General features: G+C 64.6%; 3 protein-coding genes across 6 annotated transcripts; 1 reads left to right on the top strand and 2 right to left on the bottom strand.

The window, feature by feature from the left end:
- Positions 1-53: 53 nt before the first annotated feature.
- SSBP4 (single stranded DNA binding protein 4) lies at positions 54-13,712 on the bottom strand. Of its 2 annotated transcripts, XM_053966104.1 has the most exons (18): positions 13,610-13,712; positions 11,945-12,017; positions 11,764-11,825; positions 10,847-10,931; positions 8,057-8,146; positions 7,764-7,829; positions 7,568-7,627; positions 7,403-7,472; positions 7,233-7,303; positions 6,079-6,146; positions 5,935-5,980; positions 5,817-5,852; positions 5,661-5,715; positions 4,986-5,056; positions 4,797-4,875; positions 3,699-3,727; positions 2,511-2,612; positions 54-2,169 (listed from the first exon to the last, which is right to left on the bottom strand). In XM_053966104.1, the coding sequence occupies exons 1-18, from the start codon at positions 13,663-13,665 to the stop codon at positions 2,140-2,142; spliced, it is 1,149 nt and encodes a 382-aa protein (XP_053822079.1). In that variant the 5' UTR covers positions 13,666-13,712; the 3' UTR covers positions 54-2,139. The 2 variants fall into 2 exon arrangements, with proteins under 2 accessions (XP_053822079.1, XP_053822080.1); XM_053966105.1 differs by lacking the exon at positions 7,764-7,829 and having other exon boundaries at positions 407-2,169.
- Positions 13,713-14,486: 774 nt separating this feature from the next.
- On the top strand, positions 14,487-17,360 carry LOC128800711 (leucine-rich repeat-containing protein 25-like). Of its 3 annotated transcripts, none has more exons than XM_053966126.1 (3): positions 14,487-14,597; positions 15,454-16,291; positions 16,615-17,360. In XM_053966126.1, the coding sequence occupies exons 1-3, from the start codon at positions 14,501-14,503 to the stop codon at positions 16,733-16,735; spliced, it is 1,056 nt and encodes a 351-aa protein (XP_053822101.1). In that variant the 5' UTR covers positions 14,487-14,500; the 3' UTR covers positions 16,736-17,360. The 3 variants fall into 3 exon arrangements, with proteins under 3 accessions (XP_053822101.1, XP_053822102.1, XP_053822103.1); XM_053966127.1 differs by lacking the exon at positions 14,487-14,597 and adding an exon at positions 14,606-14,712; XM_053966128.1 differs by lacking the exon at positions 14,487-14,597 and adding an exon at positions 14,606-15,264.
- A 1,324-nt stretch (positions 17,361-18,684) lies between these two features.
- On the bottom strand, positions 18,685-20,923 carry GDF15 (growth differentiation factor 15). The gene is made up of 2 exons (XM_053966106.1): positions 20,393-20,923; positions 18,685-19,694 (listed from the first exon to the last, which is right to left on the bottom strand). The coding sequence occupies exons 1-2, from the start codon at positions 20,727-20,729 to the stop codon at positions 18,898-18,900; spliced, it is 1,134 nt and encodes a 377-aa protein (XP_053822081.1). The 5' UTR covers positions 20,730-20,923; the 3' UTR covers positions 18,685-18,897.
- Positions 20,924-22,537: the final 1,614 nt, after the last annotated feature.

Genomic DNA, 22,537 nt, shown 5'->3' with positions numbered 1-22,537 from the left:
GGGGTCCCTCACTTGGTTCTTGGGGTCCCTCACTTGGGTTTTGGGGTCCCTCACTTGGTTCTTGGGGTCCCTCACTTGGGTTTTGGGGTCCCTCACTTGGTTCTTGGGGTCTCATCTGGTCTTTGGGGTGCCCCTGGTGGTTTCTGGGAATCTCACCTGGTTTTGGGGGTCCCTTCACTTGGTTTTGTGAGGTTTTTTGTTTTTTTTTCCACCTGGTTTTGGGTGCCTTTATTTGGTTCTTGGGGTCCCCCTCACCTCGTTCCTCTTCATGTGGTTTTGGGGTCCCCCTGCCTGGTTTTGGGGTCCCCCCCCACCCCCAGCAAGACCCAAATATCGCCGCCTTCTGAAAAAAAATCAAATTACATTTATTGATGCCGGGGGGGGGGGTGTTGGGGAGGTCGTGGATTTTTTTTTTTTTTTTGTCATTTTAGGGCTTTTTTTTTTCTTTTTTTGCTCTTTTTATATTTTTTCTTTTTTTTTCGTTTGTTCTTTTTTTTTTTTTTTTGGGGGGGGGTTGTTCCCCCATTTTTGTTTTGATAAGCAATAGGGGGGGGGGAAATCTAGAAGTTTAGAAATGAGGGGGGTCCCTACACAGAACGACTACGCCTAATGGGGGGGGTCACCCCTATGGGGGCTGGGGGCTGCCCCCCCATTTTCGGGGGGGACACGAGGGGTGCGGGGCTGTACAGGGGAGGGGGGGGGTCTGGGTGTGCGGCGGCATTTTGGGGGGGCTCTTGAGGGGGGGGTGGTTAAGGAGGGGCTTTGAGGTCCTTTCTGTTATAAAAGAGGAAAAAAATCAGCACAAAAAAAAAAAAACCCAAAAAAAAAAAAAAATCCCAAAAAAAAAAAAGAAAAAAAAAATCAAAACCACACTAAAAAAAAAAAAAAAAAAATTTCCTTCATATTAAAGTGGTCCCTGGGGGGGTTCTGGGGGTGGGGGGGGCGCCCCGGTCTGGTGCTCGGGGGGGGGCCGGGGGTCACAGTGCTGGCTGAGCACACAGATGGGGCTGGGGGCTGGGGGGGCTGCTCTGCACTGGGACCTGCGGGGGGGCTGCACCATGGGGGGGTCATGGATTGCCCCCCCCCCACTCCTTCCCCCTCCCCCAGCACAGCCTGGATTTAGGGGAGGGGGGGGGGGGTCTGTGCTGGTTCTGCCCCCCCTGCCCCCCTCCAGGACTCAGGGGGGGCATTGGGAGAACTGGGAGGGGGTCACACCCTCCCAGCCTGAGGGGGGGGGGGGGGCACAGCTCAGGGAAACCCCCCCCCCCAGATGCTCGAAATTGAGGGGGGGGGGATTGGCACCACCTGCCATGGAGGGGAGGGGGGGGGGCACAATGCCATGACGCCCCCCAAAAATCCCCCTCCCCGGGCTTGGTGCCGCCCCATGTGGGAGCCAAAACACCCCAAAAATGCCCCTTCAGCACCCCCACAGTGCCAGACCCCCCCTCCCCGCACCGACCCCGCCCTGCGGAGGGGGGGGGGCTGCGGTTGGGAATGTTGTGGGGGGGGGGGGGTCCCCAGTGCTGGAGGAGGGGGCAACAAACGGGGTCCCAGTACAGAGTGGGGGGCTCCCAGTGCTGGGTGGGTGGGGGGGGCAATAAATGGGGTCCCAGCAGTTTGGGGGGGTCAATCCCAGTGCTGGGAGCATTCCCAGTTCAGGGGGGGGTGGGAAGGACTGGAAAAGGAGTGCTGGGGGGGGGGGGGTTTGTCCCAGTCCTGGATTGGGGGGGGGGGTGCTGGGTGGGCAGCAAATAAGTCACATGACTTATTTCTAATCATCGTTATTATTTCTTTTTTCCTCCCGCGCTTTTTTTTTTTTTTTGTTTTTTTTTTCCTGCTCGTTTTTAGTGTTCGTTTGGATTAAAAAAAAAAAAAAACAAAAAAAAAAAATAAAAAAACAACGACAACAACAACAACAAAAAAAAAAAAAAAAAAAAAAAAAGGAGGAGAGGGCGGAACGGGGCGGGGGGCGCTGAAAATGTGTGTGTGGAGTGGGGCGGGGGGGAGGTTGGGCGTGACGGGGCGGGGCTGGGGGGGGGGGCTGATCATTAAAATTAATGATTTTTTTTTTTTATGGTTTTTTTTTTTTTTTCGGTGGTGGGTGAGGGCGTCTGGCTGTCGGCGGCCTCGGCGCGGGGCTCACACGCTCATTGTCATGCTGGGCGAGTACTATAGAGAGAGCGGAGACACCACAGCGTTAGCGGGGCCGGGGAGGGGGCACGGGGGGGGGGGGGGGGGGGGGGGGGGCACACACACCGCTGCCCCCCCCAGCGCCGCCCTCCTCACGCCTCGCGGCCGCTCGGCCAAGGCGACCCCCCCGCTGCCGCCGCCGCTGCCGCCGCCGCTGCCGCCGCCGCCGCCGGTGCTGACACAATTTCGGGGGGTCGCCACTGGGATTTGCTCGCTGACCCCCCCCGTCCCCGGCCGCTGCCGCCGCGCCCCCCCCGGGCCCCCCGCCCTCGCCGCCTGCCCCCCCGGGGGTCCGCGGGGGTCCCCGCCGGGTCCCTTACGCTGTCGCTTTGGAAGGGATTTAGGAAATTGCTGCTCAGCTCGGCGTCGTCCCGAGGGGTCCCGGGGGGGTTGCTCAGGGCCCCCAAATTACTGGGGGAGCTCTGGAGGAAGGGAGGGGGGAGAGGAGTTAGTGCGGTGTGGGGGGGGGGGTGGGGTATTGGGGGGGTTCTGGTGGGTTGGGGGGTTCAGTATATGGGAAGTAAATGGGGGTTGCAATAAATGGGGGGGGGCCCAGAATATGGTGGAGCCCAAATAAATGGGGTTCCAATAAATTGGGGGGGGTCCCAGTAAATGGGGGAGCCCAAATCAATGGGGTTCAAATAAATGGGGGGGGTCCCAGTAAATGGGGGAGCCCAAATAAATGGGGTTCCAATAAATTGGGGGAGGGTCCCAGAATATGGGGGAGCCCAAATAAATGGGGTTCCAATAAATGGGGGGGGTCCCAGTAAATGGGGGAGCCCAAATAAATGGGGTTCCAATAAATTGGGGGAGGGTCCCAGAATATGGGGGAGCCCAAATAAATGGGATCCAAATAAATGGGATGGTCCCAGTAAATGGGGGGAGCCTCAAAAAATGGGGTCCCAGTACATGGTGGGGGGCAATAAATGGGGCCCAAATAAATGGGGTCCCAATAAATAGGGGGGGGGTCCCAGCACATGGGGGAGTCCAAATAAATGGGGTCCCAGTACATGGTGGGGGGCAATAAATGGGGTCTCAAAAAATGGGGTGGTCCCAGAATATTGGGGGGGGGGAATAAATGGGGTCCCAATAAATGGGGGGGTCTCCAGCACATGGGGGAGCCTCAATAAATGGGGTCCCAGTATGTGGTGGGGGGCAATAAATGGGGTCTCAAAAAATGGGGTGGTCCCAGCACATGGGGGAGCCCAAATAAATGGGGTCCCAATAAATGGGGAAGGGGGTCCCAGCACATGGGGGAGCCCAAATAAATGGGGTCCCAATAAATAGGGGGGTCCCAGAATATGGGGGAGCCCAAATAAATTGAATCCAAATAAATGGGGGGGGGTCCTAGCACATGGGGGAGCCCAAATAAATGGGGTCCCAATATATGTGAGGGGCTCCCAGTGCATGGGGGGTCCCAGCTCCCACTAAATGGAGCTCCCAGGACATGGGGGTATCCCAAAAAATGGGGTCCCGGCACCGTGGGGGTGCCAGGGTCCCCAGCTCACCTTTGGCAGCCCATCCATGTCCCCAGAGCCTGCCAGGATGACAGCAGGGCATTAGTGACCCCCCCAGTCCACGTGTCCCCCCGAGTTTTGTGTGTCCCTAATCCACGAGTGTCCCCCCAGTGTCTGTCCCCTCAATCCATGTGTGTGTCCCCAAATCTGTGAGTGTGTCCCCAATCCCTGTGTGTGTGTCCCCAAGTCCTTGTGTGTGTCCCCAAATCTGTGTGTGTGCGTCCCCAAATCCCTATGTGTGACCCCAAATCCCCGTGTGTGTGTCCTAAACCTCTGTGTGTCCCAAACCTCTGTGTGTGTCCCCAAATCTGTGTGTGTCCCCCCAAATCCTTGTATGTGTCCCCAAACCTGTGTGTGTGTCTCCAAATCCCTGTGTCCCCAAATCTGTGTGTGTCCCCAAATCTGTGAGTGTGTCCCCAATCCCTGTGTGTGTGTCCCTAAACCCTTGTGTGTGTCCCCAAATCTGTGTGTGTGTCTCCAAATCCGTGTGTCCCCAAATCTGTGTGTGTCCCCAAATCTGTGAGTGTGTCCCCAATCCCTGTGTGTGTGTCCCTAAATCCTTGTGTGTGTCCCCAAATCCCAGTGTCCCCAAATCTGTGAGTGTGTCCCCAAATCCCTGTGCATGTCCCCAAATCTGTGTGTGTGTCCTCAAATCCATGTGTGTATCCCTAAATCTGTGTGTGTCCCCAAATCCACGTGTGTCCCCAAATTCGTGTGTGTGTCCCCAAATTCGTGTGTGTGTCCCCAAATCTGTGTGTGCCCCCAAATCTGTGTGTGCCCCCAAATCTGTGTGTGTGTCCCCAAATCCATGTGTGTCCCCAAATTCGTGTGTGTGTCCCCACATTCGTGTGTGTCCCCAATTCGTGTGTGTGTCCCCAAATCTGTGTGTGTGTCCCCAAATCCGTGTGTGTGTCCCCAAATCCCTGTGTGTGTCCCCTCAATCCGCTCCCCCCTCCCATCCACGTGCCCCTCCTGCTGCACGAGCCCATCCAGCCTCAGATGGAGCTCAAATCCCACAGGATTTGGGGGTTTTGGGGGCGCTGGGGGGGGGACAAAGGACCCCTCCTGTCCCCAGGGGGTGTCACCCACCTAAGGATCCGTTCATGTGGTGCGGCTCCATCGCGCTCATCCCGCCCATGGGCCCCTCGGGTCCGGGCCCCATCGGGAACTGGAAGGGAAAAGGGGGGGTGAGGAATGTTGGGGGGACCCCAATCCCTGTCCCCAATCCCTGTCCCCAATCCCTGTCCCCAGTCCCTGTGCCCCCATCCCGTCACTCACGTTGGGCCGGTTCCCCGCGGGTCCGATGGGGTTCATCATGGTGTACATGTTCTCACTGGAGTTGGTGGAGTCTGGGGGGGACACCACGCGTGGGGGGGGGGTGAGTGTGGACCCCACAGATCCCACTTGTACCCCCAAATGCCACTCGCACCCCCAATCCCACTCATGCCCCCAAATCCCACTCATATCCCCTAAATCCCACTTATACTGCCCCAAATGCCACTCGCACCCCCGAATCCCACTCACACTCCCCTAAATCCCACTCATATCCCCTAAATCCCACTCACACTCCCCTAAATCCCACTTGCACCCCCAAATCCCACTCATATCCCCTAAATCCCACTTATACGCCCCCAAATCCCACTCGCACCCCCAAATCCCACTCATATCCCCTAAATCCCACTTATACTGCCCCAAATCCCACTCGCACCCCCAAATCCCACTCATATCCCCTAAATCCCACTTATACTGCCCCAAATCCCACTCATGCCCCCAAATCCCACTCGCACCCCCAAATCCCACTCATATCCCCTAAATCCCACTCGCACTCCCCTAAATCCCACTCACACCCCCCTAAATCCCACTTATACCCCCCCAAATCCCACTCACGCCCCCAAATCCCACTCACACCCCCAAACCCCACTCACTCATGCCCCATCCCATCCCCTCACTCACCTCCGGGGCTGGGCAGGATGGGGGTGCCGGGGGGGCCACCGCCCCCAGGAGGGCCCTGGAAGGGAAAAGGAAGAAAAAGGGGGGGTGGGTTGGGTGGGGGGGTCACAGGGTCGCTGCAGCCCCCCCCCGTCCCCAACAGTGCACCCCAATACTCACCACGTAATTCCCAGGGGATGAGGAGGAGTAGGCGATCTGGGGGGGACAAAGGGGGAGTCAGCATGGGTGGGGGGACACAGGGTAGGACCCCCCCCCTACCCCAAATCCCAAAACTTACGGAGTTGGCGTTGGGGTTGGGCCAGGGCCCGCGGCCACCGGGACCCCTGGGAAGGCAACGGGGACAGTGAGGGGGGGTCCTGCCGGCCCCGAGGCTCCCCCCACACTGGGGGGGTTATGGGGGGGGGGGGCACGGGGGTCTTACATGTTCATGGTGGGCATTCCAGGGCCGGCCAGCGAGCTGGGGGGGGGGCGCATCCCGCTGCCGTAGCTCTGCCGGGAGAGGGAGGGGGGGGTCAGCGGGGCTGGGACACCCCCGGCACTGTCCCCACCCTGCACCCCTGTCCCCACCCCCGTTGTGACCTCCATCCCTGTCCCCAAGAGCCATCCCCATCCCTATATCCCCATCCCAGTCCCTGTTACCCCATCCCTGAATTCCCATTCCCATCCCCTTATCCCTGCACCCCATCCCTGTATCCTTCTATCCCCGTATCCCCATTCCTGTCCCGCTACCCATCCCCGTTCCCACCCCCATATCCTCATCACCCTGTCCCTGCAACCACTTCCACCCCTGAATCTCTGACCCTGCCCTATCCCAGTATCCCATCATCCCAGTATTCCATTATCCCAGTACCCCATTGTCCCATTATCCCATCATCCCAGTATCCTATTATCCCAGTATAACAGTATCCCTTCATCCCAGTATTCCATTATCCCATTATCCCAGTACCCCATTATCCCAGTACCTCATTATCCCAGTATTTATTATCCCATCATCCCAGTATCATAGTACCCCATCATCCCAATATTCCACTACCCCATTATCCCATCATCCCAGTATTCCATTATCTCAGTATTTATTATCCCATTATCCCATTACCCCATCATCCCATCATCCCATTATCCAAGTACCCCATTATCCCAGTATCCCATCACCCCAGTACCCCATTACCCCATCACCCCAATATCCCATTATCCCAGTATCCCATTACGCCAGCACCCCAGTATCCCAGTACCCCATTACCCCATTATCCCAGTATCCCACTATCCCAGCACCCCATTATCCCACTATCCCAGTATCCCATTACCCCATTATGCCAGCACCCCAGTATCCCATTATCCCACTATCCCAGTACCCCATCACCCCAATATCCCATTATCCCAGTATCCCAGTATCCCACTATCCCAGTATCCCAGTACCCCATCACCCCAATATCCCATTATCCCAGTATCCCAGTACCCCAGTACCCCATTATCCCAGTACCCCATTATCCCACTATCCCAGTACCCCATCACCCCAATATCCCACTATCCCAGTATCCCAGTACCCCATTACCCCACTATCCCAGTACCCCGTACCTGTGGCCCCATCCCGGCCATGCCTCGGGGGGGGTTCATGCGCTGCATCGGGCCCCCCATGCCAGGATGCCCTGCACAAATCGGGGAGGGGGAGGCGTGAGACCCCCACAGCCCCCCCCCCGAACGCCCCCCTTGGGGTCTGGGGAGGGGGTCAGGGACCCCCAACTCACCCTGTGAGCGTGCAGCCGGGTCCATGGCGTTGGGCAGCAGCGGCTGGGAGCCAGGAACACCCACGGGGGGCTGCGGGGGGGTGAAACAGGAGGTCAGGGTGCTGGGGGGGTGGGGCTGCACCCCTTTTTTTTTGGGGAGGGGGTTCCCGGCAGCGACCACCTCACCTGGTTGGGCATCCGGAGCGGGGGCCGGGGGCCGCCGGGGTAGCGGGGGGACATGAAAGGCTGCAAGAGAGGGGGTTTGGGGGGTCAGCCGGGGCTGGGGGGGGGGGTCTGTGTCACCCTGCGGGGGTCGTGGTGGTGGGGGGGGGGGCCGGGGCCGTGCTGGGGGGCTGGGGGGGGGGGCTGTGGCCAGCCTTACCTGGCTGTGCGGGCCCAGCAGGGGCACCCCGGGGGTGGGGGGCAGAGGGGGGGCACCCGCAGGAGCCTTGGAGAGAAACACAACAGGTTATGGGCTGGGGGGGGGGCTGCGACCCCTGGGAGTGACCGGGGGGGGGGGGCTGTGACCTCAGGGGGAGTCGGGGAGGAGGCTGTGCCATGGTGGGGGCGTAAAACATGTTAAAGACCCCCACCCAAAACACGCTCAGGACGCACAGACGGGGGGGGGGAGGGGGGGCTCAGGTGCGGCTCGCAGGGCCGCGAGGGGGTCGGTACCTGGAAGAAGGCGGGGGGCACGGGACCCCCGGCCATGCCATCCCCGGGGGGCAGGTTCCCCATCACCGGGCTGGGCGCTGCCGCCGCGCTCTGCGGGGAGAGACAGCTCAGAGCTGGGGGGCTGGGGGGGGGTCCCCATTGTCCCCCACACCACCCCACCGCAGCACCGAGCTCGCCCCCACATTCCCCTCGCAGCCCAAGGCGGGGGGACCCCCGGGGGCCGGGGGGGGGGGCGCGGGCAGGGGGCCCCGGCCCCGCTCGCCGCCCGGCCCCGTCCGAGGGGAGCTGTAAAGGGAAGGAATGCGCCGCTTTTCCGGCTCGGCCCCTGCGCCACAACTGGTTTCAATTTGGAGGCGAGCAGGAGAAAGAGGGGGGGGGGGGGGGGACCCCGCGCTGCCCCTTCCACCCGGGGGGCCCTGAGCCCCCCCCCCAAGCCACTGCCAGCCCGGCGGGGATGGGGGTCCCGCTGTGCTCCGAGGGAGGGTGACAGGAGGCTGCTGCTGCTTTGGGGACAGCGATGGTGACACCCCGCGGCACGTGGGACACGGGTGACACCCAGGGTTGGTGACAGCGGGAGCTCAGGGACACCAAAACCCATGGGGGTGGGCACCTGGGATCCACGGGGGTCCTGGGGCGGGGGGGGGGGTCCCAGGGCTGAGCCCAGGCCACGTCCCCTCTTGGGGACCCCCCCAGACACAGCGACAGGGACAGATGGGGGTCACTGCTGCCCCCTCAAAGCAGGGAGACCAAATGGGGGCCCCCCCCCGTCCCCCCCATCACTCGGTGATGCAAAGCAGAGTTGCCATGGCAACAGGTTGGGGAGCTGTGGCTCCTCCCGCGGGCTCAAGGTCAGGAGGGAGAAAATTGGAGATGGGGGGGGGGACACGTGGGGGCAGTTTGGGGGGCTGCTCACCCCAGGGGGGACCCCAGACCCCGCTGTGGGGCAGCTGCTCCCAATTCCCTCCCCCCCACATCTGCCATGCACAGGCTGGACCCCCCCCCCCCCCCCGAGTTTTATGGGGTCACCAGGATGCTCCCGGGGGTCCCGACGTGCCTGGGGTGGGGGGGGGCTGGTGGAGCAGCACCCGTGGGAACAGGAGGGGGCCCCGGCTCCATGCTGGGACCCCCAGTTCAGCCCAGTTGGGCACTGGGATGGGGCCACGGCTGCGTGGGGCACCCCAGAGGGTGCAATGGCGGGGGGGGGATTGTGGGGCTGCCCCCCCCCCAGCTCTCCCCAGCTCTGCCAGGCAGCAGTGCCATGGCAACGTGGCCTGACCCGCGCCATGTCCCCGGCGTCACCGTCACCGCACCGGCAGCCTCATTAATTCCAGCATGGAAATCAGCTCTGCGCAGCGCCGGGGGGCCGGGGGCGGCGATGGGGGGGGGGGGGGTCCTGCTGCAGCCCCCGCGGCGCCGGCGCAGCCACGCGTGGCCCCACGGGACCCCACGGGACCCCACGGGGGTCAGGGGTGTCCTGGGTGGGGGGGGCAGCGGCTCCAAGTGGGCCCTGCAGGGTCCTGAATGCACGGGGGCCACGGAGGGTCCTGCAGCCCACAGCGTCCCCCCCCCGTGTCACCCCAGGGGACAGGGACCCCCCCCCCCCCAACCAGGGGATAGGGACCCCCCCCCAGCACCCCGCATCCTGTGGATTTCTGCATCCCACGGGGGCATCCTACACGGCTCAGCATCCCACATCCTGTGGGATTGTGGACCCTGCAGCATCCTACAGCATCCCAAATCATCCCGCAGCATCCTACATCACCCCACAGCATCCCAAATCATCCCGCAGCATCCTACATCACCCCACAGCATCCCAAATCATCCCGCAGCATCCTACATCACCCCACAGCCTCCTGCATCCCATGGCATCCCACATCCCAGAGCACCGTGGGCTCCACAGCATCCCACAGAATCCCAGAGCACAGTGGATCCCACAGAATCCCAGAGCACAGTGGATCCCACAGAATCCCAGAGCACAGTGGATCCCACAGAATCCCACAGCACGGTGGATCCCACAGAATCCTGCATCCTGTGGGGCTGTGCACCCTGCATCATCCTGCATCCCACCACAGCATCCCACAGCATCCTGTGGGACACGGACCCTGCATCATCCTGCATCCCATGGGCTCTGGATCCTGCATCATCCTGCATCCCCCAGCACTGTGGACCCTGCAGCATCCCAGGGACCACTCCCCATCCCAGGGCACGGTGCCCCCCTGGCCCCAGCACCCCCCTGTGCCCCCCGCCCATGCCTGCAATCCTGGCAGGAGCAGGCACAGGGACACGCCGGGAACACCGGGAACACCGGGAACACCGGGGGCTGTTGACTCTGTGCCAATGATTGAACCTCCAGAGCTGGCACTGGGAAGGAGCAGAGCTGTTCTGGGGGGGCCCCCTCAGTGTTGGGGGGGGTCCCACTGAGCCCCAGTCCTGCAGTGACCCCCAGGACACCGGGTGGGGAGGGGGGGACACCCCCGGTGGGACCTGGCACTGCGCCCATGGTGCGGAACTGGGGGGAATGAGGGGGGGGGTCCCTATCCCCGGGAGGGGGGGGGGGGTGACAGTGGTGGATGGGCACACCAGGACACGCCGGGGTCCCCGAGGGTGGGGGGGGGGGGGGGCACTGAGCCAGGCCCCCAGGGATTAACCCCCCCTCGGCGCCGCCCCGTGAAATAGGTCACCCACAGATCCGGGGCTGGCGGCGCGGAGAGGGGGGGGGGTCCCGGCGGCGGGGAGGGGGGGCAGCAGGACACGGACCCCCCCCCCCACCACCCATGCCCAGGCACTCACGTAGTCATGGAAGGCTTTGGCCTCGCTGGAATGCTCGCAGGTCTCGCGGCGGTCCGGAGCGGCGCAGTACAGATCCCAGAAGACGCTGGGAAAACGGGAGGGGGGGTGTTGGGTTGGGGGGCAGCGGGTGAGGACCCCCCCCCCCCACCAATTCACACCCCCCCTCCTTCTCAGCGAGCCCCACGGAGCACGGCCACACTCGTGTCACCCGTGGGGCGGGGGGGCTGCGGTTGTGTCCCCCCCCCCCCTCCTCGGGGGCCTCCCGGCTCCGGCGCTGCCGCCTGTTTTCCCTGGAAACGGTCGCTACGGCCGGAGCCCAAATTCCTGGGACTTTACATCAGGCTGCAGCATCCCGGGCCGGGATGGGGGGGTCCCCTGCCCGCGCCCCCCGCCCTGGGTGTGGGACAGCACAGGGGTTGTGTCTGTTTCTGGGTGCCCCCCACCCCAGGTTTGGGGGGTGCTGGCCGGGTGCCAGCTTAATCCCCCCCTCGCTGTGTGTGTGTCCCCCCCCCAAAATCACCAACTATCATTCGCTGCCCACCCCCCCGAGCCCCCCCCCACAAGTGATGTCCACCCACGGGGTGGCCCCCACATCCTCCTTGGGGGGGGGCTCTGCTGGGGCCCCCCCAGTGCAGGGGTCCAGCCCCGGGGCTGGGAGCCCCCCCCTCCCCAGCTCCTCGCTTGGTGCCAAATTGGATCCATCTGGAGGAGCCGGGCGGGGGGGCCGGGATGGGAGGGAAAGGGGGGGGGCCCCCAATCGCTGATGGGAAAAGCAGAGGGACAGGTTTATGGGGTACGAGGTGATGTGGTGGCAGCACGGGGGGGAGTGCAGCTCCCAGACCCCCTCCCAGCCCCTCTGCCAAGGGAATGGGGGGGGGGGTTCCCCCCTTTCCAACCCCCCCCAGACCCCAACTCACCACCACCAGGAGTGCAGGAAGCCGGGGGGCTCCCCCAGCGTGATGTTCTTCTCCCATCGGATCTGCGGAGAGGGACACGGGCAGGGGGGGTCAGCACCCCCCACCGGGGATGGGTGGGGCTCCAGGACCCCCCGTGGGTGGGGTGGGGGGGTCCGGGGGTGCCGCCCTCCCCCCCCCTTACCTCCGACAAGAAGGTCTGGGCGGATTTCTGGGCCCCCACGTGCAGCAGGTACTCGTAGACGTAGAGCGCCAGCCTGGGGGGGACAGGACGGGGACAAGGGACAGTGTCAGGGACCTGCCACCCCCACGGTGACATCCCCGCCCAGCAGCCCCCGAGGGACACGGGGAACGGGCAGGATGGAGCCCCCCCACTCAATTAGTGCAGAATTAATGAAGGAGGAGGTTCGATGCCACCTCCCCGCGAGGGACCCCAGCGGTGACACCGAGTGACTCCCAGCGGCGACACCGCACGCCCTCCACGGCGGCACCGCTGGGGTGGCTCCAGGACAGGTGACACAACCCACACAGGATGTGGCTCAGGGGCGAGTGCCACCACGCGTGTCCCCGGTGGCACTCACGGGAAGCCCCCCCGGTGCTCCGTCCCCACCCCCGGGAGCAGCAACGGGGACCCGCGGCGGTTCCAGCCCCGGGGGGAGCGCGGTGGGTGCAGCCCCCGGCCCCAGCGGGTGCCCCGGGGACCGCGGTGGCCTCGGGCACGGGGACACAGCAGGACAGGGACAGCCGGGAACGGCGGGTCACGGTCCTGGCCACCGGGGGTGGCAGCGGCCGCGGAGCATCAGTAGCCCCGGTGCCATTCCGGTGCCCGCTGCCCCAGGGGATGGCACGGCCTCCGGGGAGGGCTCCCGGTGCCCTCAGGGATGCTGCGGACCGGGCACAGCCCGGCTCCCGGTAGCCCCGGTGCCATCGCGGGTCACGGTGCCCCGGGGGATGGCAGAGACCGGGGGGGATCACCCCGGTTCCCGGTGCCCCGGAGAATGGAAGAGACCGGGGGGCACAGCCCAGTTCAGGGCAGGCACGGTGCGCTCGCGGTACCCGGGCGGATGGCACGGACCAGGGGGATCATGCCGGGTCCCGGTGCCCCGGGGGATGGCACGGTCGGGGAAGGGGCATCCCGGCTGCCGGTGCCCCCGGGGATGCCGCAGACCGGGGAGATCACCCCGGGTCCCGGTGCTCCCGCAGCTCCCGGTGCCCCAAGATGTGGCAATACCCGGGGGGCACATCCCGGCTCCCGTTAGCCCCGGCGTGATCTCGGCTCCCGGTGCCGCGGGGGATGCTACGGACCCCGGCACACCGCAGCTCCCGGTGCCCCGGGGGATGTCACGGACCGAGGGGGATCATCCCGGCTCCCGGTGCCCCGGGAAGTCACGGACCGGGAGGATCATCGCGGTTCCCGGTAACCCGGGGAATGGCACAGATCGGGGGGGAATCATGAGGCTCCCGGTGCCCCCGCAGCTCCCGGTGCCCTGGGGGATAGCACGGACCGGGGGGGATCATCCCGACTCCCGGTGCCCCGGGGGATGCCACGGATCGGGGGGCTCATCCCGGCTCCCGGTGCCCCGGGGGATGCGGCAGACCGGGGGGCTCATCCCGGCTCCCGGTGCCCGGCTGACCCCCGCCAGCTCCCGCTGCCCCGCGGCTGCCGGTGCTCCCCGGCGGGGCGGGGCCGGGGGGTCCGCCCGCCCCCCGATCTCCCCCCCCCCCCCCCGCTTTTCCCGATCTCTCCCCCCACCTTCCTTCCCGCTCCGTCCCCGCTCCCCCGGCGCCCGCCCCGGCAAAAACTTCCGCGCCCCGGCCGTCCCCCGCCGCCGCCCGGCGCCGCACTCACTTCTCGCGGGCCTGGCCGTCCGAGGGCACGCCGGAGCCCTTGCCCTTGGCGTACATGGCGCGGCGGCGGCTGTCAGCGGCCCCGGGCCCGGCCCCGCGCGGCCCCCGCCGCCCCCGCCGCCCCCGCCGCCATCCCGGCCCGGCCCGGCCCGGCCCCGCCGGCTGCGGCCGCGCGCCCGAGGGGGAGCTTGAAACCGCCGCGCCCCCCCCGCGCGGCTGTTCCGGCAGCGCCGCCACCACCCCCCCCGCGCCGCGCGCCGCGCTTAAAGGGGCGATGGCGGCGTTGGTGGGGGGGGGAGGCGGTGGGGACCGCGCTGAAGGAAGGAGGGAGCGGGGTGGTGGCGGGCAGGGGGACGCGGACACGGGGGACGCGAGGAGGGTCACGGGCGCCACGGGGTGGGCACAGGGGGGACGCGGATGTGACAGGGGGGACGCGGAGCCGAGGGGGTGGAGGCGGGGGGACGCGGGGACACGGAGGCGAGGAGTGGGCACGGAGCACGGGGGACGCACTTGAGGGGGTGGGCATGGAGGGGCAAGGACACGAGGGGGGTGGGCATCCAGGGACGGGGACACACGGGGATCGTGGACACGAGGGGGTGAGTTAAAGGGGCAGTGACACGAGGGGACACGGACACGGTGGGCACGGAGGGACACGAGGGGGTGGGCACGGACACGGCGGGCACAGAGGGCGGACATGTGGCAGGGTGGGCACGGACGCGAGGGGGTGGGCACGGAGGGACATGGACATGAAAGGGTGGACACGGACATGAAGGGGTGGATATGGGAGGGGGGACACGGGGGGGGGACACAGAGGGACACGGATGTGACAGGGTGGACACGGACGCGATGGGGTGGACTTAAAGGGGCAGTGACACGAAGGGATGGGGACAGGATGGTCATGGAGGGACGAGGATTTGAGAGGGTGGACACGGAGGGGCGCCAAGGGGGTGGCCACAGACATGCGGCACAGAGGGACACGGATGTGACAGGTGGACATGGACACGACGGGGTGGACACATGCAAGGGGTTGGGCATACGTGGGCACGGACACGAGGGGGACACACGGACACGACGAAGGGACACACGTGCAGGGAATGGGAGCAGGTAGTCACGAAGGGACTCGGACACCAGGGGGCGGACACGGTGTGACACGAGGCGACACGCAGGGACAAGGATGGACACAGGGGGGTGGACGTGGAGGGACACGATCACCGGAGGGACATGGGGAGTGGACACTCGGGACGCTGAGTTGCAGACACGGGGAGGGGACACCAGGACGAGGACACCCACACTGCCAGGGGACACAGCCGCAGAGTCCCCCGGCTCCCACCCGGCCCCGGGGTCCCCTCACACGCGGGGGGTCCCTGTGCTGCCGGGGGGGGGCGGCATTTGAGCACACCCGTGTGGGTGTCCCTGTGTGCCCTCGCGCGTGTCCCCCACCCCTCGGGTCACCGGGACACTCAGTGCCAGGGGGATGCTCAGCACCCCAAGAAAGGACCGGGGGTCTGGCAGGGGTCAGGGGGTGCTGACTTGGGGGTGCTGCCCCCCTGCCCCCCCCCCCCCCCCGGGGCCGGCTACGCCCTGGCAGGGTGACACGGGACAGCCGGACCCGCCTGTTCCTCTTCCCCACACCAGGCAGCAGCGGCCGGAGCGCAGGCGAGTCGGGCTGCTGTGGCTGGGAGGGGGAAAGGGGGGCAGGAAATGCCCCCCTGGGACCCCCAGGAGCTGCCCAGCCCTGGAACAGCGGGAGTGGGGTGGGGACGAGACTGGGCTGCACTGGTTTGCACTGGGAAGGGGGGGGGATCCGCTGGGAATGGGGGGTCCTGATTCCCGTTTCCCCCCCAGGCTCCCGCTGCGGTGGAAGGACCATGGGGCTCCCTGCGGCCCTGCTCGTGGTGCTGCTGCTGCTGCACCCCGAGACCGCCCTGTTCGTCTTCTCCCCCTGTTTCCCCTTGCTGCTGGACATTTATGAAGAGCTGGACCTGACCAACAGGAGCAGTGGCTGTGCCGAGCTGGACTGGAGCCCGTTCCACCGGCATCGCCGGCTGCTGCTGAGGCACAACGGCATCGAGGCCCTGAGCCCCTCGGCCCGCCTCGGGCCCAGGATGGAGGAGCTGGACCTGGCGGAGAACCGGCTGCGGGAGCTGCCCGATGGGTTCTTCACCAACGCCACGGCCCTGCGGAACCTGAGCCTGGAGGGGAACCCCCTCCCCGCCGTGCCCTCCGCCGCCTTCCAGCCCACGCTGAGCTCCCTGTCCGTGTCCTGCCGCTGCGACGTGCTGGGCAGCGTCCTGGCCCACTGTGCCCGCCCGGGGATCCGCTGCCTGTGCTTCACATCCCACCAGAATCCCTTCAACGCCACGGAATTCCACGACCGGGAATGCGGGCCCGGCGCGGGGCTGGTGGCCGGGGTGGCCGCTGCGGTGGCCGCGCTGGTGGCCGCGCTGGTGGCCGCGGTTTGGTACCGGCGGAGGAGAGCGGGAGCCGCGGTGGGCGGCGTGGGGAGGGGGAAGCAGGATCCCGCTGGAAACCTCCGGCAGCCCCGTTACATCAGCCGGGACACCGGGAGCGGCCCCGCCGATGTCGCCGATGTCCCCGACTACGAGAACGTCTTCGTGAGTCCCGGCACGGCCCCGGCTGCTGCGCACGGATGGGCGCCGGCGTGGCAGGAGCCGCGCTACAGGTGAGGCTCCGGCGCAGGGAATGAACATTCCGGGAATGTTCCGTCCCCTCCCTGCTGTGCTGTACCCTGATGTGTTATCCTGCCCCGTCGCGCCTCATCCCACTCCATCCTCTGCTGAACCTGCCATCCCATCCCATCCCATCCCATCCCATCCCATCCCATCCCATCCCATCCCATCCCATCCCACCCCATCCCATCCCATCCCATCCCATCCCATCCCATCCCATCCCATCCCATCCTCCCATCACCACATCCCATCCCATTATCCCATCATCCCATCCCGTCCCCGATTCCCTCCTCCCTGAGCCCCCCCTGTCCCCCAGCCCGCAGGTCCCGCTGGATGAGGATTATTTCCTGGAGGGCGCGGCCGATCCCGGGGACCAGCCCATCTACGCCAACACTCTGGCCCCCACCGAGGACGTCTACATCATTCCTGACCAGTGAGGGGCTGGGGGGACACTGGGAGGGCTGGGGGGACCCTCTCTGTCCCCCGCTGCTGCCCTTTCCCAGGCTGTCCCCCAGCCCGGAGGGGACAGGGACATTCCGCGGGGCCGCGCGTGGTTCCCACACGCATCCTGTGGGAGCGCCTTTTGCAGGGGGGATGTTTTTGGCAGCCCCGGTCCCCCCACTTCGCCCCAGTTCTCACTCGGAGGTGAGGGCTGAGCTGACATTTCCTCCCGGGGCTGCGGGGACGCCTCCTGGTGCCGCATCCGCCGGCAGCTGCCCCCGGGGCCGGGCCACGCACGGGGCACCGGGGCCGGCTGGAGGAGCCGGGGCTGACCACGGCCTTGGCTTCCTCTTCCCCTTTTGGGGCCCACGGGGAGCGTGGGGTGCGCGCTCGCCTGGGGACGCGCTGGCGGTTGGGGACATCCGGTGCCACCTGCTCGATCTTTCCTGCTAAATCGGCCACTTCGGGGAACGAAGAAAAAGCTCCTTTTTTTACTCCTCCGGGTGGCACCCCGAGCTGTTGGGTTGCATGGGGACCTAGGGATCCCACGGCTTGTCTGGGTGTCCCCTCAGTCCCTGGGAGGTTTCAGTGTGCCCCATTAAATGGTTTAATTATCTCTAATTACCTGCACAGCTTGTGGTCTGTGGGCTGGGCTGGGTTTTCCCGGGGGCTCCCAGAGTCTGTGTCCCCAAAGTGGGGGTCCCGAGGGACCAGGACCCTCAAGGGACAGGTCCCCAGAGCTCGTGTCCCCAAAGTGGGGGTCCCAAGGTCCCAAAAGCCAGGTCTCTCCAGTCCCTGTCCCCAGAGACACCATCTCCACAGCTTGCATCCCTCAGTCCCTGGTCCCCAAAATCCCCACGCCAGAGCAGAGATCCCATATTCCACCTCCCCCCAAACCCAGCAGGAGCTGCTGAGGGACTGGGCAGCCCAGGACACCCCCAGATCACACTGCAAGAGGGGACAGAAAGCACCTGTGACCAGCAGAGCCACCCCATCGAGCCGTGGGGAGGCCTTGGGGACACGGTGTGTGCCACCAACCTCCGAGGGGAGTTTCCCCCATCCCTTTGGTGCCCACGGGCTCCCAGGGCTGGAGGCAGCTGGAAATGGGGCAATGGTCACCTCCTGGCTGGACATCACCCCCAGGGGCCGGGGCTGTGCCCAGCGCCCTTCCCAAGGACACAAACAACTCAAAGGTCTCTGGGAGCAATGCCCAGGCATTACTCACACGCTGGCACTGGAAAGCCACGAGGATTTTCCAGCAGATCTATGTGGAGTCAGATCCCAGGGGAGCTGAGGGTCTGAGGAGCAGGGGTCCTGTCAGAGCCCCCCCCCCCCCAAGGTGTGCAGGAGGAGCAGAATCCCTCTTACAATCACTTTATTCATTGTTCTACATCATTTTGGTTTTATAGAAATATATAAAATAGAAAACCACAAAACCCCCTCCCTCTTCCCCCCCCCCCCAAAAAAAAGGATATTTTGCTATAAAATGCAATAAGTTAGAAATAAATAACTGGGTTGCATAAATAAGTCTCTGAGCACAGAAGAGGGTTTGGAGTGGGATATGGACACCTGGGCACGGACCCACCCCAGCCCACGGGGGATCTTTTGGGTGGGAAGGATCCACCTGCTCAATAAAATATTTAAATTTTAAATTAGAGAAGAGACAGGGGAATGAGCTATTTCGGTAGAGATTTCACAACTGGAGATGCTGGGGCTGAGCTGGTGGCAGAGCTGGAGACCCCAGGGCTGAAGTGCACAGCAGAGCCAGGGCTGGCGTGGAGTCACTTGGTGCCACAGGACCTGGATTTTGGGATGCTGGAGCTGGAGACCCCATGGCTGAGCTCAGTGGTGGATCCAGAGCTGACGTGGAGTCACTTGGTGCCACAGGACCTGGATTTTGGGATGCTGGAGCTGGAGACCCCATGGCTGAGCTCAGTGGTGGATCCAGGGCTGGCGTGGAGTCACTTGGTGCCACAGGACCTGGATTTTGGGATGCTGGAGCTGGAGACCCCATGGCTGAGCTCAGTGGTGGATCCAGGGCTGACGTGGAGTCACTTGGTGCCACAGGACCTGGATTTTGGGATGCTGGAGCTGCCAGGAGCCGGGATGGCTTTGCCCCACCTGGTTGGTGACACAGCTGGAGCTGTCGGTGCTGCCGTCAGGCACAGTGGCACCTGGTGACCAGCATGTCCTCGAAGAGGCTGGACACCAGCCTGCCCTCGCTGTCCAGGTGCATCAGCACCATGGGGTCGTAGCCTGCGGGGACGCAGCAGGGCGGGGGCGCAGCCTTGGACAGGGAGTGCACTCGGGATTTGATCTGGGCGTGCATGCTGGCCGGTTTGTAGTTGTGGGGGCAGGAGCCCTCGCAGAACCTCATGTAGTAGCTGTTGGGGGCGATGACCCAGTCCGACCAGCCGATGTCCTGGAAGGAGACCTTCAGCGACTTCAGGCAGCACTTCCCATCGCTCTTCCCGCACTCCTCCTCCAGCCCCCGAGCTCTCCTGGCCGCCCGAGCCGGCTTCTCCAGGGTTTCCACCTCCAGCACCAGCGTTTCCCCCGCGGGGGCGGCCAGGGCGGCCGAGACGTTGGCGGTGAAATCCAGCTCCAGGCGCAGCGTGGGCTCGGGCCCGGCCACCCAGGGCTGGATGGCTCCTGTCAGGTCCAGGCTGCGGGAATGCCGGTGCAGCTCCCGGCTGTGCAGGAGCTGGGGGGTGCCCTCAGCCCCCTGCAGGGTGTAGATGGTGACCCGAGGTGGCACCGAGGCGCCGGGCGGGGACAGCGGCTGCTTGAAGAGTTTCAGCTCCGCCTGCACCACGCGGAGCTGCCGGTGGAAATCCTCGGTGCGGGACAGCAGGAGGTGGTAGCGGTAGGGACCGCGGGGCTCCCGGTGTCCCTGGGCGTCCCGGTGTCCTTGAGAGTCCGGATGTCCCTCGGGGATGTCCACCCAGCGCAACACTGCGGGGACAGAGGTGACAGCTGATGTAAGAGCCAGTAATTCCTCATCAGCCCAGGCTTGGGATCAGCTCCGGCCAGGCAGCCAAGCTTTTGCTGCCAGGGAATCACCCACATCCCGAGGGATGCTGGAAATTCTTTGCTGGGCTCGTCCTCAGAGCCACCATCTCCAGGGACCCCCAGGCTGGAGGCTCTCAGTTTTCCTGGTGCCAGAGAAGGCGTCCCAGGACCCACTGGAGCACCCCCATCCACACCCCGACTGTCCCCACCCAGCCCAAGGGGAATTATTTCAATTATTGAATTTAAATTTAAATATTAATTCATTTGTTTAATTATTTAAATCCCTCCCCGATGCAGATAAACCCCCAAACTGGAGCTCAAGCTGGGGATCGGGGGATGGCACCTCCCTTCCTCCTTCCTGCTCACCCCCAAATCCCTCGGGCACCACTCAGAGCCCCCGAGCTGCCGCTGATCAAAGCTTTCATCCCAAACCCCCCTGATTTTTTGTGATTTTAAGCAAAACGGCTCCAGCTGTGTCTCCTCCCCACTTCCAGGGCAAAGGAAGGAGCAGGAGAAGGATGAGCGTGGCCACCGTGCTGCATGCCCGGTCATGTCCCCGGGCACCGGGGTGACATTCCCGAGGGCGGGACACGCTGGGACACACGGGGCTCGGGGGGTGACACGGAGCCACGGCCACTTACAGGTGGGGGTCAGGCGGTGCAGCCGCCGGGTCCTGGACACGGCTTCCTCCTCTTCCTCCTCCTCCCGGCTCCGGTTCCCCGCCAGCTCCGCCACTTTCTGCTGGTAGAGGCGCTGCGCTCTCTGGATGCTCTCCTGGTCCAGCTGGCGCTGGCTGACGGGGGGAGCCGGCATTCCCAGCCGCTCCAGGATCTCCTTTTTGACGGCTTCCAGCTGGAACCTGTCCTGGTCCCACGTGTGGGGCCGGGAATCCACGGCCGAGAGGAGCAGCAGGAGCTGCAGGCAGGTGAGGGCGGCCCCGACGCCGCGCAGCGCGTTCGGCGCCGCTCTCCTCAGCATCCTGCAGAAATCCGGCGGCTTCAGGGCAGGATTTGCTCCCAGATTTTCTGCAAAGGCTGGACGGGCTGCTGCCGGCGGTGCTGCCAGGGGAATGAATGAAGAGGACCAGACCTGACTTTATAGGAGCCGAACTTTGCCCGCCCTCCGTCCCCCCTCCCGAGGGTGACGCCAGAGAGAACTCCCAGCAGGAATCTCTCCTCTCCGCTGGGATTTCCAACAGGAGCTCTGATAGAGCTGGAGCCGGGTGATGTATAAGCTGTTTTGCAGCTGCGGAGACAAAAAAAAAAAAAAAAAAGTGGAATAACTCCTTTTTCAGACACAAACACTTCCCTTCTACCTCCCGTTTTCCCTTGGGATCGCACGGCTCGGGGAATCCCCCTCACCTCCGGTGGCGGCGGAGCGGGGTGATGGAGAGGGGATGGAGCGCGAGGCGGGAGCGCTGCAGGCAGCATCCCAAGCACGGATTTCCCACCCTCGCATCCTCAGCCACCTCCTCTGCCCGCCACCTCGCGGCTCGGGTCGCTGTTATCGCACGGGGCTGATCCTCCCCTTCCCAAAATCCCAGCGGAGCAGGGGTTGGGGCGGGAGGCGGCAGCTCGTGCTGGGTGCGTGGCCGGAGCAGGGGGGGGATCTGCTCTGGACCTTGTCCCACCGGACAGGTGCGGCCGAGGGATGGGTTCATCCCGAGCCTGGATCCTTCCTTCTGAGGCAACCGCGGCCGGGGTTACGTCATCCCGAACGGAGGCAGCCGGGATGGAGCCGGGCACGCCGGGTGGCACGGGTCCAGCGGGGGCCACGTGTGCCGGGCAGCACCGTGCCAAGAGCGGGGCTGTGGGCAGGAGGAAATCCAGAGTGGGAACGACCCCCAGGGGCCAGCACAGCACCGCCCCTCTCCCAGCTTCTCCTCAGGGATGCTTGGACCAACAAAAGAAAAAAAACCGTGAGCAGAAGGATGAGAAGGAGCTCCCGGTGGCATGAGGAAACGGGCAGGTCCCCCCGGGGCAGGCGAGGCCATTCCCGAATGTCCCGAAGTCGATCCAAGCTCCTGGGCTCCAGCTGTGCTCCCGCCAGGGACGAACGTGCGGTAATCCCGTGATTCACGGCTGTTTGTCCCCGCTCCTCCGCGGGACTCGGCTCCAGCCTTGCCCCGGCTTTTCTCCCCCAGTGGCTCACGGGGCTGCCTGAGGCAAAGCCGAGACCGAGCGTTTCACCCTAAAACACGGGAAAGGAGAAGTTTGCCAGGATGACCAGGGTCGTGTGGAGGGGATTGCCCCGGCCCTGGCTCCGCTGCCCTGCTCCGGATCCGTCCTTGCAGCAGATGGGAGAGGAGGAGCAGGAGTCCCCCCAGGTCCCCTCCCCATTTCACTGCTTTTCCCTTCCCAGAGCATCCACTTTGGAAGGAAATCCCACGTGTGGCTCACAGGGAAACCTCCCAGGGCTTCACCCCATGTGGATTTGGGCACCATGAGTGGGACTTCACCCATCCCTCCAGCAGCTGGGCAGGGATGAATTTCCTGCCTGGAGCACCTTCCCACAGGGAATTCCCAGAGCCCCAAGCCGGCTGTGATCCTCTCCCAGGGATTTTATCAGCTTGAGGTGATTGCAACCCTCCAGCCCCCCAAATCCAGGGAAGAAAGGAGAGGGAGCATCACCCCAGGAGGACACAAGGGCAGAACCACCGCGCCATTCCCTCCCCTCCGGACATCTCCATGTCCACATCAGGCACCAGCCCCCTCCACCATCCCCAGAGTGCCAAATGTGCTGATCCAGAGCCAAAATGGAGCCCTTGGCATGTCCGGGTGCAGGAA

Source organism: Vidua chalybeata, chromosome 27, assembly GCF_026979565.1.
Source record: "Vidua chalybeata isolate OUT-0048 chromosome 27, bVidCha1 merged haplotype, whole genome shotgun sequence".
Taxonomy (NCBI): Eukaryota; Metazoa; Chordata; class Aves; order Passeriformes; family Viduidae; genus Vidua; species Vidua chalybeata.
This window is presented reverse-complemented; position numbering and strand designations above follow the sequence as displayed.